The following is a 17,702-nucleotide window of genomic DNA, read 5'->3' on the forward strand; positions in this document are numbered from 1 at the left end:
CACACTTATGATGGGATTTTTGTTGTTGTTGCTTTTGTTTTCACTGATAATGTAATTTGTGAGAAGCAGAGCAAAATAAAAGATATCAAGGAAGCTGTGATGCCATCTTATCTGTGGCAAGAAAGACAGAACTTGTCATTATCTAACAGAAGGCTTGAGTGTTTCTTTTTAGGGATTACAGATGCTCTACTTTTGGCCTCTCGATAGATTAGGGTGGGGTGGCAGGCATCATTTTACCTACAGTAGAAATCTCATCCTTACTTGCATTTCAGCATCAGGACATTCAGGTACTATTAGCTTTTAAAATCTTACTTGACTATCAAAAGTGTCATATATCCTGTTGGAGCAGAACAGTTTATTTGAAAATCAAACCAAAATGGCCAGCTAATAGAAATACTGTGAGTGCTTCTTGAGGAGAGTGAAAGTTCTGTGGAAGAAAGCATCTTGTTCTAGTTTTTAAAGTAAAAGCTATGATTTTTCTGGCAAGCTTTATGACCACGTAATGCCACATCTACAGTCTTGAAGTGCTTATTATAGTTGAAGAACTCTAGTAAATCTGAGCCCATGTCAGATTGATGGCCTGGCTACAGGTAGTACCTTTCTTGGGAATACCTTAACTATTTTCTGCCTAATTTACAAGAAAACGTCTCCTTTAGCTTTATTGTTTGTTTTAAAAAATGTCAAACCTTTCTTTAGCAAGTAAGCATGTTGTACCTAGAAAATCACATATCCAGGATCTAATGGAATATTTCTTGAAGGAGGAGATCATATAAAAGTGGCTATTTTCATAATTTTTTTCCATCAAACCCCCTCTAAATGATTAATATTAATATATTTTTTCTCTCATTTCTTAGTGAAATGATTTGCCTTTTTTTGAGTCAGGGTATTTCAGTTTAGTAAAAAATTTAACAACTTTTGGAGTCAAAAGATCTGGGTTCAGGTCCTCATAGCTATCCATGAGACCTTGGAAAAATCACTTTTAACTTTTCTAAACTTGAATTTTTTCCATATGAAAATATGAGGTGTTGAAGAACTACAAGAATTAAATGAGAATATATGTGTAGGCAAGTATTATTAAATTTAACAAAACTATTTAAATTATATTTAATATTCATATATTAATTTGATGATATAAATTTTTGTAATATTAAACTTCATTGACAGACTAAGCTTATTCTACTTTAGAAGTCTTAATTCTCTTCTAAGTAATTGTATAATCATCGTTAGAAATATGGTAAACTCATTTCTGGGTCCTTCCTATTTATTTGCTTCTCATGGAACACTGAATAAATAAGATGTTGTTAAAATCTGAAGAAGAAATATAATTCTATACTTTTTTTTGGCCGTGCTGCTCAGCTTGCGGGATCTCAGTTCCCCGACCAGGGATTGAACCTGGGCCACAGTGGTGAAAGCCCAGAATCCTAACCACTAGGCCACCAGGGAACTCCCTAATACTTTACATTTTTGCTCTACCTATAGCATGCATGACCTGTCCTTCACTAAGAAAATTATGTATGCTAAAATGAAAAATCTTTTCCTTATGCTAAACATTTTGTTTAATTTCTTCCTGTCATGTACATAAAATCCACATCCTTGCCATGGTCTAGAAGCCCTTTCGTGATCTGGTGTTTGTCCACCATGCAGACTTATCACCTGTATGTCTGCTCTTCTGCCCTCAGTAAGCTACAGCCCTAATGGACACTCATTTCCTAGAACATGCCAAGTTCGTTCTTGCAGCAGGGCCTTCACACTTGCTGTATAATCTGCCTGGAAAATGCTTCCTTCAGATTTTCCCACGACTGATTTCTCATCATTCAGGCTTTAGCTCATGTTACCTCTTCACAAAGGTTATCCCAACCACACTATCAAAAATAGCCCCTCTTGGGACTTCTCTGGTGGCACAGTGGTTAAGAATCCACCTGCCAATGCAGGGGACACGGGTGCGAGCCTTGGTCTGGGAAGATCCCACATGCTGCAGAGCAACTAAGCCTGTGCGCCACAACTACTGAGCTTGCACTCTAGAGCGCACGAGCCACAGCTACTGAAGTCCGCGCACCTAGAGCCTATGCTCAGCAACAAGAGAAGCCACCGCGATGAGAAGCCCGCGCACTGCAAGGAAGAGTAGCCCCTGTTCACCGCAACTAGAGAAAGCCTGCGCGCAGCAACAAAGACCCAATGCAGCCTAAAATAAGTTAATAAATTAATAAATTTTAAAAATAAGAAAGAAAATAGCCCCTCTTCCAAGTCCCTTTATTGCTTTCAAGGCATTTATCACAAGCCAAAAATTATGCTTTTTATATCTTTGCCCACTAAAATGCACACTCCACAAGGTCAGAGACCTCTGTTTTGTTTACTGCCATTTCTGTAGCATCTAGCATAATAAGGGCTCAATGGTTATTTGTTGAATAAGTGAATATATCTTAAATCTCAAACCTACTATTAAATATTCTTTTTATTTCTTTTTAATATACAGGATTTTGGAGATGGAGGTGCTTTTCCAGAGATCCACGTGGCCCAGTATCCCCTGGATATGGGACGAAAGAAAAAAATGTCAAATGCACTGGCCATTCAGGTGGATGCTGAAGGAAAAATTAAGTATGATGCAATTGCTCGACAGGGACAGTCAAAAGACAAGGTAACCCTCTCATTGATTTTTTTCCCCCATTGATAAATATTTTGTGAGGAGTTTTTTTAATTGTATGAAAAATGATAAATCTGGCCATTTAGTTTATGTTAAAAGTAACAGTGACGTATACTTAGGCTAACTGAAGATGACTTCATAACAATATGAACGATATAATATGACTTCATAACAGCAATGACTTTTTCCTTTGAAATTCCCCAAATTGATGATAGGTTATGTATACTTAAGGGTTTTTATGTATTTGTTTTACATTTAAAAAACAGTTCTTCTTTTTCCCTTCTAGTTTTATTGAGATATAATTGACATACAGCACTGTATATTAAAAACAATTCTTTTATAGTACTAACTTTTTTAAAGGCTAGCAAATTTTTTAAAATCTACAATCCTAGCACCCTAAAAAAATTAAATTTAGTTTTGTGTATAGTCTTCTATTTCTCTTCCATGTACTTAAAGTGTACATAGATACTGGGCTTCCCTGGTGGCACAGTGGTTGAGAGTCTGCCTGCCAATGCAGGGGACGCCGGTTCGTGCCCCAGTCCGGGAAGATCCCACATGCCGCGGAGCGGCTGGACCCGTGAGCCATGGCCGCTGAGCCTGCGCGTCCGGAGGCTGTGCTCTGCAACAGGAAAGGCCACAACAGTGAGAGGCCTGCGTACCGCACAAAAAAAAAGAAAAAAAAGAGTACATAGATACTTAATTATTTTAATGGTTCATTTGAATAGAATTAATCATATAAACTTCTTTCTCCCTTGATTAAGTACAAAACTGACACTTGCTACTTTTAGGATGGCCCTGCTTACAAAGTAATCCAAAGACCAAAAATGAAGTTTACTTAAAATAATCTCATCACAGAGCAGCCACACTCAGAGCCAAGGAACTGTTTTTAAGACCTAGTTTGTTTTTTTTTTAATAAATACTCCAAGTATTTGGAGTATTTTGGAGGTAAAAGGGCTCTTCAGAATTGAAGATATTGGGGAAGGTACTTGAGAACCTTCACTACCTGTCCTTTGCTTCTCTCTCTCCCAAACATTTTCATTTTACCCTGTAAGACAGCACTAATGATAAACCATCCTTTGCTCCTCCGTCATGGCTGCTAGTTTTTGGGGAAAACAATTATGCAGTCATGCAAATTTGTATCTCAGGTTTCAGCAGAGCTGTCTTGATGTTCCTCCAAGCTTAGCTCCTACTCCTCTCCATCCCCCCTCAGTTTAACAGGCGACTCCCCATCTGTTTGCAGATAAGGCTATTGGAAGAAAATTGTGGCTTTCTTTATCCTGCACGTGTCTTTTTGTTGACTATTCCTTTTGTCTCTATAACAAATCTCTTCTCCTATCTAAACCTAATCTTGCCAAGTGTATTCTAGTGTATCCTGGATCTCGTCCCTTCCCCTTTTCTTTGTAACCTCACCTTTACATGTATTCCCACTTTACATATATACACACACACGTACACACTCAAACATACACATCCTTTTTTTACATGAATGAGATTTTAATTCTCATAACTCCCATGGACGCTTTTTTTTCTTACTTAAGATGTTTTGAAGATTTTCATTAAGAAAAATCTATATAGATATTCTAAGCATTAGTGGTTTCCAATTTTTTAGTTTTGCACACAGTGCTATATTCAAGATCCATATATAAACATCTTTTTGCACATGAGTATTTGTGTAAAATAAATTCTTAGTAGTCTATGCATTGGGTCAAAGGATATTCACATTTCAAATGTGACACATAATGCCATTATGTTCTCTAAAAAGCCTTTGCTTAACAATCATTCCATTCTTTTGTGTTTGCCTCAGACCCTCCATCTGTTAGTCACCATGATTTATCTTATTTCCTTAACATTTCTCTAGTATTGTCCCTTCTTTGCTACTTAGTTCAGACGCTTATTTTTTCTTGCTTAATTTACTGCAGCAGAGTCTGAACCCATCTCCTTGGCATTTGTCTTGCCTGCCTGAAGAAACAGTCATTCACGTTTTTCTGTTTCTCTCCCTCTCTCCCCCACAAAAACACATACAAGCATGCACACTTAAAGTCTTTCCATAGCCTTCAGGATAAGAACCAGCCAAGCACCTTACGGCACACTTGATCCCTTGCTTACCTTTCTAGCCTAGCATCAACTTTCATGACCAGAATACTGAAATCCAAAAATAAAGAGTCCAGTTTTAGCTGTTCTATTTATTTTCAATACAAAATAATCACCATAACAGGTGGTTGTTAAAGAAGAAGAAACTTGCAGGCATTCCCTATGAATGTCTGCTATGAGGAACTTCTTTGCAGCTCCCCTATTATGGCACGTTCTTTCTTGCCTTGGGAGCTTCCCCTGGGTGCCCTCCGATGCTGGGGAAAGCCGTCTCCCTATTCTTTTTTCTGGCTAAATTCCATTGTTTTCAAGTCGCAACTCGCTCTTCACTATTCCAGGATACTGTCCCTGATCCTCCCTAGCTAGACTGGGTGTCCTTCCTCCCTATTCCCTGTGTTTACTATAAAGTAGCAGTTGTAATTATCCATTTTGTTGCAATTATCCTTTTGTTGTAGTTATCCATTCACTAACAATGTTCTATGTCATTTGACTAAAAGCTCCTTGAGTACAGAGGTTATATCTTTTCATTTTCCTCTTTGGCACCTAACTTAGTGCCTGACAGCTTGACACACAGGCATTCAGAAGTGTTTGTTGGAGGTATTATAGCAATATTTATTGAATAACAGAAAGCCACTTTTCCTGAAGCCACTAAGGAAGCATGGTCCACTCCTGCAAAAGGAAAAATAGGTCCCTATACTTACAGGGCATATACTGGAAATTTACCCTGGGCCATGAAGGCCTTCATTCACCTTTGTTTTGGTGCACCTCTCCTTCTCTGGAATAATAACTATGCTTTATCGGTATTTGCTACCTCTCCTCTCATTTATTAGGAAAAAGCATTTTAGGACAATAATTTGACTTTGACAGGATGTGTAATTTTGAATGAAATACAGTTTTAGCCCATTTTACATGTATATTGGTGATTCTTTTGTATTGAAAGTAGAGTAGAAATGTTAAAACTGAACTGTTTATTTTTGGATTTCAGTATTCTGGCCAAATAAGGTCTCCATAGTATTGTTCGTTACACAGTAAAAGCCTTACATGTTTGCCTAGAAATCAGCCACTGGAAATGAACCCTAGACTAGTAGTTTATAGGGGTACCACTCTCAGGTTCATACTAACCCTGACTGTAATGGGGAGGCTGTACATGTGTGGGGTATATAGGAAATCTCTCTACATCCTGTTAATTTTGCTGTGAACCGAAAACTGCTCTGAAAACTGCTCCTAAGACTGCTTAAAAAAAATCATAATAAATACCCACAATGAAGATTAAAAAAAAAAAGAATAGGGCACTCAGTGAGTTGAGAAGAAAGATACTGAAGAGAGTGACTACCTGGAGTATTCTAACATTGTTTATGATGGATGTATTTCCTTGCTGGACTTTATACCCTGGAATATACACTTGAATTCCTTATACAAATTTAATTAATACGTTATTTTAAAAAGTGGATGTATTAATGCATGAAGTTCTAGACTGCATGTAATAATTCAGCATTAACTATGCATTGGCATTTAGAGGAGAGGGACACTTCTTGATTGTTTGGGACTGTCTTGAGCATTGTATTATGTTTAACATAACTGGCACTACCTATTAAATGCCAGTAGTGCCCCCTCCTGCCGCCCCCACCATTGTCTTAAACAGAAACATCTCACATATTTTCATAGGCCCTGGGAGGGGAGTTGGAGGCGTTAGCATTGCCCTGTGTTAAAACCACTGATTTTCCTGTTTTAGAAGTAGGAATTGGCTACTAAATGCACAAAATGAGATTTTTAAAAAATTCATTGTCATTCAGAATGCTGATATGCAAGGTCCTTGACATAGGATGAAAATGGCTTATTGGATTATTGAATTTGCGCTATACTGCAGTGGTTCCTGATTTGTATCAGAGGGATCTGGCATTCTTCAGAAACCAGGGACTTCTCACTGAAATATTAATAGTGAAAGAGCAAGAATGGAAAATACTAGCTGTAGGTATAAGAGGTGAACAAGGAAAGGTTCCAAGGGATAATATTCTAGGGCAAGGCTAAGGCGGTTGATCTCTCTAAACGTAAAGTAAATACTGTGTACAAGACTTAATGGTAATACAAAATTGGGAAGGAGAAAAACATTTTTAAGTAAATCTCAATAGAACTAAATCCTTTTTTTTTTTTTTCCAGTTGTGACTTCAGTCATAAATCTTGAAATAAAAAGCCTGGTGTTTACATTTTTCCTTCTGAAATTATTAAATAGGAAATGTTACATACATGATATTGCCTAAAAGAATGCCTTCAACCCCTCAGCCCCCCAAAAAAAACTCCAAACAACCTTAACCCCAAGATAAATTGTATGTTATTACCTTGTTCATGGGATTTCACGAACTATGTCTGTAAAGACAGTGTTTTCTTTCTCTACCTCTGAAATGGTAGCTATGCTGACAAGCTTATCCTTTTAGTCAATCCAATCCTTTGCCAGTTTTCAGTAATAAAAAACTTCTGTTTCATAGATGAGTTATTACTTTATCTTGTTCACAAAACTCATTTGTGCTCCTGATACCTTGGAAGGTATATTGTAATTTTTCGGATAATCCTCCCCAGCCCCTTTGCCCCCTGAGATATACTGAGTTTCTTCAGCACATTTGTTTCTCAGGCAATAAAAATTGGGGGTTTTATAGTTAATACCATGGAGGAATCTTGCTCTTCAGATGTCCTTCATCAGCTTTGTGAAATGCTAGAATCTTACTGATGCTCATTTAAAGGGTTATTAACTTTGGAATACCCAAATAAGAAGCAGCAAATGGCTCTTGTATGCTAAATTAGTATTGAGACTTTATGTTGAGTATATACAACTACCAGGGAGTAGAATCCCTTCCTGTAGCAATTACTGTGTAAAAGTAATTAAGTCTTCATAGTCTTGGTATTATTTTCTAGAGACTGTTATATAACTTTTAATTATGATATAGATTTTTTCCATACTGAAAAGAAGTAAGACTTTTAATTTATTTTTATTGTTGGCTGCGTTGGGTCTTTGTTGCTGCATGCAGGCTTTCTCTAGTTGTGGCGAGCCAGGGCTGCTCTTCATTGCAGTGCGTGGGCTTCTCACTGTGGTGGCTTCTCTTGTTGCAGAGCATGGGCTCTAGGCACGCGGGCTTCAGTAGTTGCGGCACGCAGGCTCAGTAGTTGTGGCTCGCATGCTCTAGAGCGCAGGCTCAGTAGTTGTGGCGCACGGGCTTAGTTGTTCTGCAGCATGTGGGATCTTCCCTGACCAGAGCTTGAACCCATGTCCCCTGCATTGGCAGGTGGATTCTTAACCACTGCGCCACCAGGGAAGCCCAAGAAGTAAAACTTTTGAGGTCAGCTACAAGCTGTGTGATCTTAACGCACTGAGCCTTGCTTTTCTCACTGGAGTGAGCTTTAGGGTCCCTTCCAAAATGAACACTCTGAGAGGATGGTGACACTAGTAGCTCCCATATCAATAGACGTATTTTGTGGTAAATTATCTACATTTCTTACCTGATCCCTTTTCTTATTCCTGAGAAAAACAAGCTAGAGATTTCAGTCTATAGTCATGATACAGTTTTTCCAGGAAATCAACAGCTTATGTAGAACATTCTGCAGGCCCCAAATATATGTACCTTTAGCATAGAATAGAGCATCTCTGAAAGTCACACATTCAATCATTTGTACAAAAACTATTGACTGAATGCCTCCTGGGGACCAAGCATTGTTAGAAGCACTGTAGATACTTTAATGAATGAGAGATTCCTCATCAATAATGTAGGTATAATCATTGTGCACACCTCATAGGGTTGATGCGAAAGTTAGGTTAGTTTATATATATAAAGCAAAAGAACAGTGGCACAAAATAAGTGCTTAATAAATGTTACCTATTATAATTGTTATTACTTTAATGGGCAAGACAGGTAAAGATTTAAAGTAGTTAATAATTTCATACTGTAAGCAGTGCTTTGAAGAGAGCAAACAGAGTTCTGTGACACTGAATGATTGGGTAGGGAGGGGTTGCTCCTTTAGTGAGCGTAGTCATAGTGAGGCCTCCCCCTTGCATACCTGACCTTTGAATGAAGACTCAGGTTGAGAACCCAATTGAAGAACCGGGAGCAATACTCTGTAAAGGCCCAGAATTGGGGGAAAGCAGGTTGTGTTCGAAAAACAGAAGAGTCCATGTGACTGAAGCATAAAGAATGAGGGAGCGAGAGGTACAGGGGAAGATTGAAGCTGTAGGCAAAGCCAGGTCAGGTCGTATAGGCCATTAAGTTTTTTTGCTCTGTTGTCTGGAGTGAGAAATTAGCAATAGCATGAATTTCCTTTAAGCTGTTTTAAGGAATGTCATGGTAGAATGCAATTATTGATATAAGACTTTGACTTATAGTAGTAAACATTTTCTTCTGCAGAAAATTTCTGAAGATCTCAAGTGCCCAGGAATTTGGTTTTCTTTCATATTTATAAGTTGTCCTTTATCTGTATGTGTGTCAAAGAATTCCTAACTCAAGCAGCAAAATCTAGAATGCTGCTTATCTGTTAAATTTCCAGTACTTCTGTTTTTCTATAAAATCTGCCATGTAAGTTATTATGGAAGTATTCGAAAGGATAGATGGACATGAAAGTCAGTAATATTCTGTTCGGCAGAGGCCTACCAATCAGATAACAGTCCTAAATTTGGATAATGAGTGTAAAATAAGGTATGTGTATAGAATTTTTTTTTTCATGGAAGAAAGTGTTCTGGGTTTTTTGACCATGGCATATGTTCATTTTCTTAGTCTATGAATAGAGTTGATGCCGTAAAAGACAAACATTATAAGTAGGGTGAGGTCAATGAAATTTTTTAGGCCTCCTGAATTTGGAAATTATTCAGTAACCTGACTTAAATTCCAGTGAGCTTGTAATCCAAGATAATGGTGCTATAGGCAGTTTATATCATCATTAATTTCAAGTCCTAGTGAGGCTCAAAAATAGGGATCACTGATGCATAAGATTTTGTTGGCACAATTTATTTGGACACTGACTTGATTAGACGATCTCAAATAATTTAAATGCATGAGGTCAGAGGAAAATTATTAACTTTTATAGCCAGGGCAGCAATTTGTGTATATATATTTTAAACTTCCTTGGTTTTAAAATCTAAAAGACAAAATCTGTGTCCTAAATTTATAAGTGTGCTGAGAGGACATTTTGACTTCTGAAATGGCTTAATGAGGTTGCTTCTCTTCATTCTTTGCTTTTCTTAAGCCTGCTTTTGTTTGAACATTTTAGGTCATTTATAGCAAGTACACTGACCTGGTTCCCAAAGAAGTCATGAATGCAGATGACCCAGACCTGCAAAGACCTGATGAAGAAGCCATTAAAGAGGTAACTGGGAATTGATATATATAATTATTTTAGATGACATTTTACATCTTTATTAACTTTCAAACCACTCAATGTGTTGTTTCTTATTTCAGATAACAGAAAAGACAAGGGTAGCCTTAGAAAAATCCGTATCGCAGAAGGTTGCTGCAGCCATGCCAGTCCGAGCAGCTGATAAACTGGCTCCTGCTCAGTATATCCGGTATGAATCATGCCTGGAGGTTTTAGTTTCATGTTGGAAGTGATTGGAGTTGGGGGTCCTGGTATTCTTTCACCATCTTTAGTCACAACTGTAAATGCAGTTTTTTGAATAATGACTTGAAGCCTATTGACTCTTTGTGCATTCAGTTGAAAGCAGAATATTTTAAGCTATCCACTTTTAAGATATTAGCTATTATGCTATTTTTAAAACATTTTTTGTTTTTAGAAATTAACAATTACATAGAGTATGTGATGCAAACCACAATGATTATAGTTTTCCATTTTTATATAATATATAACATTAGTATATTGGAAATATTATATAGTATAATACTATTATAATTATTTAATATAATATACTATAAATATTAATATATTAATATCATTTATATAATAATAGGCATCCTTATAATACTTCCAAATTTTGAGGGATTTCACTCAACTAAATCTTTATGTGGAAAGATGATTCATATATAGATATTAACGGAGAATTGAGAGCTGGTAGGACTGCTGCCATTATTCTTTCTGTTTTACAGCCTATGCTTAGTCAAAAACTACTAACTATAAGTTGCTTGCTGAGGATATTATGAGGCATTTTTTCCTCAAATAGGTGCAGACTTACAAAATAGGTGCTATTTTCTAGACCTCTTATCTGTGAAATTGAACACTGTGGCTTCCATGGTTCAAAATGGACTGTGATGAATTATTTGCAAATTAATACAACTGTAGTTTACATTGTGCTTATAATTCAGAATTGCTGTTAGTTCTCTTATCTCTGTTGCTATCTGCTCTGCCTAAATCTTGTTGCAATTTTCGATTAATACTTTGTGAGAGAAATTGACAGTGTAGTCCAGTTTAGGATTGTAATAGAAGAAAAATACCTATTGAAAACTTGAACTGGTTATACCTTTAGTTTCATCTACATTCTTTAGATACACACCATCTCAACAAGGAGTGGCTTTCAACTCTGGAGCTAAACAGAGAGTTATTCGAATGGTGGAAATGCAGAAAGATCCGATGGAACCCCCAAGGTTCAAGTAAGTAGGTGGTTTCATGAGAAGGAACCACTATTCCTAAAAAGAGATATCAAAGGAGGAAAATGTATATCAACATGTAAATGGGTAAACAGATCGTGAGCCTCTATACGTGGAATACTGTTGAGCAATAAAAAGGAATAAACTTTATTTAATATGTGCAGGAAAGTGAAATGGGTGAATCTCAAAATAATTATGCTGAGTGAAAGAAGTGAGACACAAACAAGTACATACTGTATGATTCTTTTCATATAGAACTCTAGAAAATGCAAACTAGTCTACGATGACAGGAAGCAGATCAGTGGTTGCCTGCTGGGAAGGAGGGAGTATGGATAGGTGATGAGAGGAAAAGAGGGATAGGCAAAGGGGCATGCAGAAACTTTTGGTAGTGATGGGTATCTTCACTATGTTGATTGTGATGATGGTTTCACAGGTATTTATTTGTGTCAGAAGTTAATCAGATTGTACACTTCATGTATAGTTAATTGTACATAAGTTGTACCTCAATAAAGCTGTTTCTTAAGAAGGCAGAAGTATATTGCTCAATGAAATGATGTTAATAGTGTGGAGGTGAAGTGGGTAATGATGATGACAGAGTTGGCTGTGTTTTAATAATTGTTGAAGCTGAGTGGTTGTGATGAGAAAAACAACTTTTGAGGAAAACAACTTTTTTTTTCCTGAGTTGCTGCCTAGGCATTTTACAGTATGATAACCCTGCTCACACCTAGAGACTGGACATTTAGATTAAGACTTGTGTTTAGGATGCCGGTCATAAGTTCCCACTTTGCCTTTCCCAGGGAACCTTTTAAAATATAGTTGGCCCTTTGTATCTGCAGGTTCTGCACCCGTGGTTCCAACCAACCACAGATCAAAAATATTCGGGAGGGTTTTCCCTGGTGGTCAAGTGGTTAGTACTCTGTGCTTCCACTGCAGGGGGCACGGGCTCAGTCCCTGGTCGGGGAGCTAAGATCCCACATGCCGCGTGGCATGGCCAAAAGAATAGTTTGTAAAAAAAAATTCAGGAAAAAAAAGTCCAGAAAGTTCTCAAAAGCAAAACTTAATTTGCCACACCTACCAGAACTATTTATATACCATTTACATTGTATTAGATATTATACGTAATCTAGAAATGATTTAAAGTATATGGGAGGGGCTTCCCTGGTGGCACAGTGGTTGAGAGTCCGCCTGCCGATGCAGGGGACATGGGTTCGTGCCCCAGTCCAGGAAGATCCCACATGCCGCGGAACGGCTGGGCCCATGAGCCATGGCCGCTGAGCCTGCGTGTTCAGAGCCTGTGCTCCGCAACGGGAGAGGCCACGACAGTGAGAGGCCAGCGTACCGCAAAAAAATAATAATAAATAAATAAATAAATAAATAAAGTATATGGGAGGATGTGCATAGGTTATATGCAGATACTATGCCACTTTTTTTTTTTTTTTGCGGTATGCGGGCCTCTCACTGTCGTGGCCTCTCCCGTTGCGGAGCACAGGCTCTGAACATGCAGGCTCAGCGGCCATGGCTCATGGGCCTAGCCGCTCCGTGGCATGTGAGATCTTCCCAGACCCGGGCACGAACCCGTGTCCGCTAGCATCGGCAGGCGGACTCTCAACCACTGCGCCACCAAGGAAGCCCCTACGCCACTTTAATAAAGGACTTGAGCATTCACGGCTTTTGGTATCCTCAGGCGTCGAGGAACCAATCCTCCTCAGATACCAAAGGGTGACTATAACTACTTAGAGTTAAGCCCCAGGAAAAGTTAGTATCCTCTGTCCCAACTACCTTATAAGTAATAGGTATTGCTATCCTGCTCTCCATCTCCTGCTCACTTGTGGCCTAGGACAGAAGATTATCCTTCCTCCAGTTCTTTCCTCGTTCCTCACTCCTCACTTCTGGGATCTGAAAGTAATAATAAATCTTGTGACTCTACTTCTTCAGGTGGGTGTATTAAAACTGCACCTTTAATTGAAACAACCCAATGGGTTTCACTTCCCCAGAGTGGGAGCTTGGATGCTCAGAGAGCTATCTGCCGACCCTGGGTGGGTGTCTTGTGCCCCTCATTCAGCAGGTCATAATCTGCACATTCTTAATTGAATACACCAGCTCTAGCTTCTCAACGCGTTGCTATATAATAGGTGGACATTTGTTATATACTCTCTGTTTTTGTATCTGTTTGAAGCTTTACATAATAAAAAATAAGGAGGGGAGACGACATATTAACTATAAAAGGAAAAATCTGTATCACTCTGTGGTTGTGCTTTGGTTTATCCTTCAGGATTAATAAGAAAATTCCCCGGGGACCACCTTCTCCTCCTGCACCTGTCATGCATTCTCCTAGCCGAAAGGTAATCTTTGCTCTAGTTTAAAATCTCTTTTTGTACTCATGATTACTAATTTTATAAATAACCTCACAGAATAAAGTCTAGGTGCCTATGTAGTTACATTTCACCACACTTATTGTTTCTTTAATTTGTTTTCCAAGACCAAATAGGGACCCACTCAAGACTATAACATGCAGTTCCAGAGTGCCTATGAGAATGTATGTAAAATGTTAGCTAGTAGTTTTATTATTATTAACCTAACCCCTGCATTTAATGGAATGAAAAGGGTCTGGTATTTGACAAGAAGAATGTTATCATAGTTATAGGAAGGAAGTACCTGGGATCATTAGGTCTGTGCTTCATAGTCCAAGTGGCTTTTTTTAGATATTTTATTACCCAACTAAAAAAACAAGTTTCTTATCTGAAAGAAGTCACATCAGTTTAAATATGTAAAAATACTAACCAGCATTTATAACTGTCAAAAATAATTTACAGATTATTTTCCATTTTTTATATTAAAGTTATTACTAGAACCCATGATGTGGGAACATAGTATATAGTGCCACCAAACAAATGGAATTAGGACCTTTGACTAAATCCATCCATATGTAGTGTATACTGAGCTGTCTTTGAAGAGAAAGATTGCACTTAGGTTTTTAGCTAGCTTATAAATCTAAAAATGTCTCTTCTTCCTCTCTTTTCTCAATTCAGATGACTGTGAAGGAACAACAAGAGTGGAAGATTCCTCCCTGTATTTCAAACTGGAAAAATGCAAAGGTAATTAACTTGTCATAAAATCATAAAAGGTAATTAACTTGTCTTAGTTTTAGAACCTCCTGGAAAACACCCAGGAAGGACCTTCAGCCTGGGGACCTTTAGTTGAAACCTCAGCATCTCATTTAGCTGAAGATTTTCAAGAAGGAACACTCAACTTATGTGACTTTTCTCTTTTTATTTTAATGTAATAGAAATGTTAGTATGCCAGGCACATGAATACCATGTGGATTCTCCTAGTAAATTGTAGTTACTGGAAGCATATAGAGAAGGAAAGGGTAGAATAAAGTAACATATCAATGAAAGATAGTATTCTTTAGAAAACTCAAATTTATATCTAAAATTCTTCCTGAAAGGATTTAAACCAATTTAAATAATCATATGACAAAACAGAGTAAATGTTTGGATATATTCAGTGCTTTAATTTTTAAATTACTTGTTTCTGTTTATAACAATGCAAGTATAAACTATATGTACTAATCACCAAAGCTACCAGGAGTCATGAAGAATCTGTAAAATAATGCAGAATAAATTTCCTAATCACTGTTTCCTCTTTTCTCTCAAATAATATTTCATGATTCTGATGTTGATGGGTGAAGAAGGCTACTTTAACCCATGGTTTAAATATAAATTATTCCTTAAAGGAAGTTAGGGAATTCCCTGGTGGTCCAGTGGATAAGACTCCGCACTTTCACTGCCAAGGGCCCAGGTTCAGTCCCTGGTCGGGGAAGTAAGATCCCACAAGCTGTGCAGCGTGTCCAAAAAAAAAAAGAAGAAGTTATACACTCATCCTGAAACAAAAAGATTGTTGGGTGGTCTGGTTTGGATTGATTAATATGTATGTAACTATGGTATCTTGAGCTGACTCTGTAACACTTCCTTATATTGGGAATAAAGACTATGGACTAGAGGTCAGTATTTGGGAGTCTAGTCAGAAATCTGGAAGAATAAAGCTAAGCCTGAAAATTACATGAATGTTCAAATGTATTCCTTGAGTTGTTGAAGTAGAATGCAGAATTTCAAAACACAGAATCTTAGTTGTCTAGCAAATTTTATCTTTTTTCCATTTACTAAAACTTGCAGGGTTCCTAGAATCTGACAAGTCATGAGAACAGTATAGCAGATTAAGCTACCTATAGATGCTGTGATTTTAGTGATTTGTTCTACCTTTGTATGGCTGTTACATTTACTTGATGAACAACTTTAACTATTTGATAGTGATTTCCTTTTATTATAACCCACAATCTTAACATGAGAATGTTTTCCCAGAGCGTGCACTCTGAAATCGTACTTCCCAAGTTTAAATCCTAGTTTGTCTGTTTATTAACTGTATGACCTTGGGGTCGTTACCTCAGTATCCTTATTTGTGAAATGGAAATAATAATTTTACCAGTCTTACAGAATTGTTGTGAAGGTTAAATGAGGCCATGGATATAAAGTGCTTAAACAATCCTCCACATAAAGCACTCATTGTTAGCTGCTGCTGTTGTTGCTTAATTGTGAAGAAAGATGTAAGGAAAAAACTTTAAATGGTTGTCAAAACGGACATATATAAATCTAGTTTTAAAGACTCTGCAGTAGCTCTTTTGTGACCAGTGTTTTCTATCTTCCTTCACACTAGGGTTATACAATTCCATTAGATAAACGTCTGGCAGCTGATGGAAGAGGACTGCAGACAGTTCACATCAATGAAAATTTTGCAAAACTGGCCGAAGCCCTCTACATTGCTGATCGGAAGGTTGATCTGTTATAATTAAGTTGTTTAATGCTCTTGATAATTTGTAAATCCGTTCTCAGTTACCTAAGATACTGTTATTTTAGCTACACTGCTGAGTACCTGAAGAGGCTGTCACCTGTGGATGTGTTCGAGAGATGACAAGTGCTGGTTGCAGCTCTGTACCTGGTCTCAGCGTTCGTAGACTCGTACACCGTCCTCACCACTGGTGGTTCGGCTTCCTCACAACATTCCAGAATAATGATTAACTAGGCCGATCACATTTTGGGAAGATTGCCAGCTGCTCTTTTTAGGTTTCATCATTTTTCTCTCTTTTAAATGTAGATGTCTCCCAAAAGGTATCAGGGAGGGGCAAATAAACATTCCGATGTGTTGAATGCTATAGAAAATGACATTCATAATATTGGCTGTCTATTAATATCATGGTATTAATATGTGTATTTGAACTTTACATACATCATGGCGTGTGTATGGAATATAGAAGAGTACACCTTCTGTATCACAGTGAGCACCCTTATGGAAATTATCTCTTGCACATCTACACTAAGGCTTTATCTTTGTTTTTTGAATTTTATCTTGTTATACAGCAGGTTCTTATTAGTCATCCATTTTATCCACATCGGTGTATACATGTCAGTCGCAGTCTCCCAATTCATCACACACACACACCCGCCACTTTTCCCCCTTGGTGTCCATACATTTCTTCTCTGCGTGTGTGTCAACTTCTGCCCTGCAAACCAGTTCATCTGTACCATTTTTCTAGGTTCCACATATATGCGTTAATATACAATTTGTTTTTCTCTTTCTGACTTATTTCACTCTGTATGACAGTCTTTAGATCCATCCACATCTCTACAAATGACCCAATTTTATTCCTTTTTTATGGCTGAGTAATATTTCATTGTATATATTTACCACATCTTCTTTATCTATTCATCTGTCGATGGGTATTTAGGTTGCTTCCATGACCTGGCTATTGTAAATAGTGCTGCAGTGAACATTGAGGTGCATGTGTCTTTGAATTATGGTTTTCTCTGGGTATATGCCCAGTAGTGGGATTGCTGGGTCATATGGTAATTCTATTTTTAGTTTTCTAAGGAACCTCCATACTGTTCTTCATAGTGGCTGTATCAATTTACATTCCCACCAACAGTGCAAGAGGGTTCCCTTTGCTCCACACCCTCTCCAGCATTTGTTGTTTGTAGATTTTCTGATGCCCATTCTAACAGCTGTGAGGAGATACCTCATTGTAGTTTTGATTTGCATTTCTCTAATAGTTAGTCATGTTGAGCAGCTTTTGATGTGCTTCTCGGCCATCTGTATGTCTTCTTTGAAGAAATGTCTATTTAGGTCTTCCGCCCATTTTTGGATTGGGTTGCTTGTTGTTTTTAATATTGAGCTGCAGGAGCTATTTGTATATTTTGCAGATTAATCCTTTGTCCGTTGATTTGTTTGCAAATATTTTCCCCCATTCTGAGGGTTGTTTTTTCATCTTGTTTATGGTTTCCTTTACTGTGCAAAAGCTCTGAAGTTTCATTAGGTCCCATTTGTTTACTTTTGCTTTTATTTCC

General features: G+C 37.6%; 1 protein-coding gene across 1 annotated transcript in view; it reads left to right on the top strand.

Annotated features, from left to right (window-relative positions):
- SNW1 (SNW domain containing 1) overlaps window positions 1-17,702 on the top strand; it is a 35,811-nt gene that overhangs the window by 6,269 nt on the left and 11,840 nt on the right. Inside the window, exons 3-9 of the mRNA XM_082854216.1 lie at window positions 2,474-2,635; window positions 9,977-10,072; window positions 10,165-10,271; window positions 11,203-11,307; window positions 13,577-13,646; window positions 14,334-14,399; window positions 16,018-16,134. Coding sequence (XP_082710342.1) covers window positions 2,474-2,635; window positions 9,977-10,072; window positions 10,165-10,271; window positions 11,203-11,307; window positions 13,577-13,646; window positions 14,334-14,399; window positions 16,018-16,134 — 723 coding nt within the window. The remainder of the gene's footprint in view (window positions 1-2,473; window positions 2,636-9,976; window positions 10,073-10,164; window positions 10,272-11,202; window positions 11,308-13,576; window positions 13,647-14,333; window positions 14,400-16,017; window positions 16,135-17,702) is intronic.

The sequence above is a fragment of the Leucopleurus acutus genome (genome assembly GCF_964270905.1).
Source record: "Leucopleurus acutus genome assembly, chromosome: 1".
Lineage (NCBI taxonomy): Eukaryota > Metazoa > Chordata > Mammalia > Artiodactyla > Delphinidae > Leucopleurus > Leucopleurus acutus.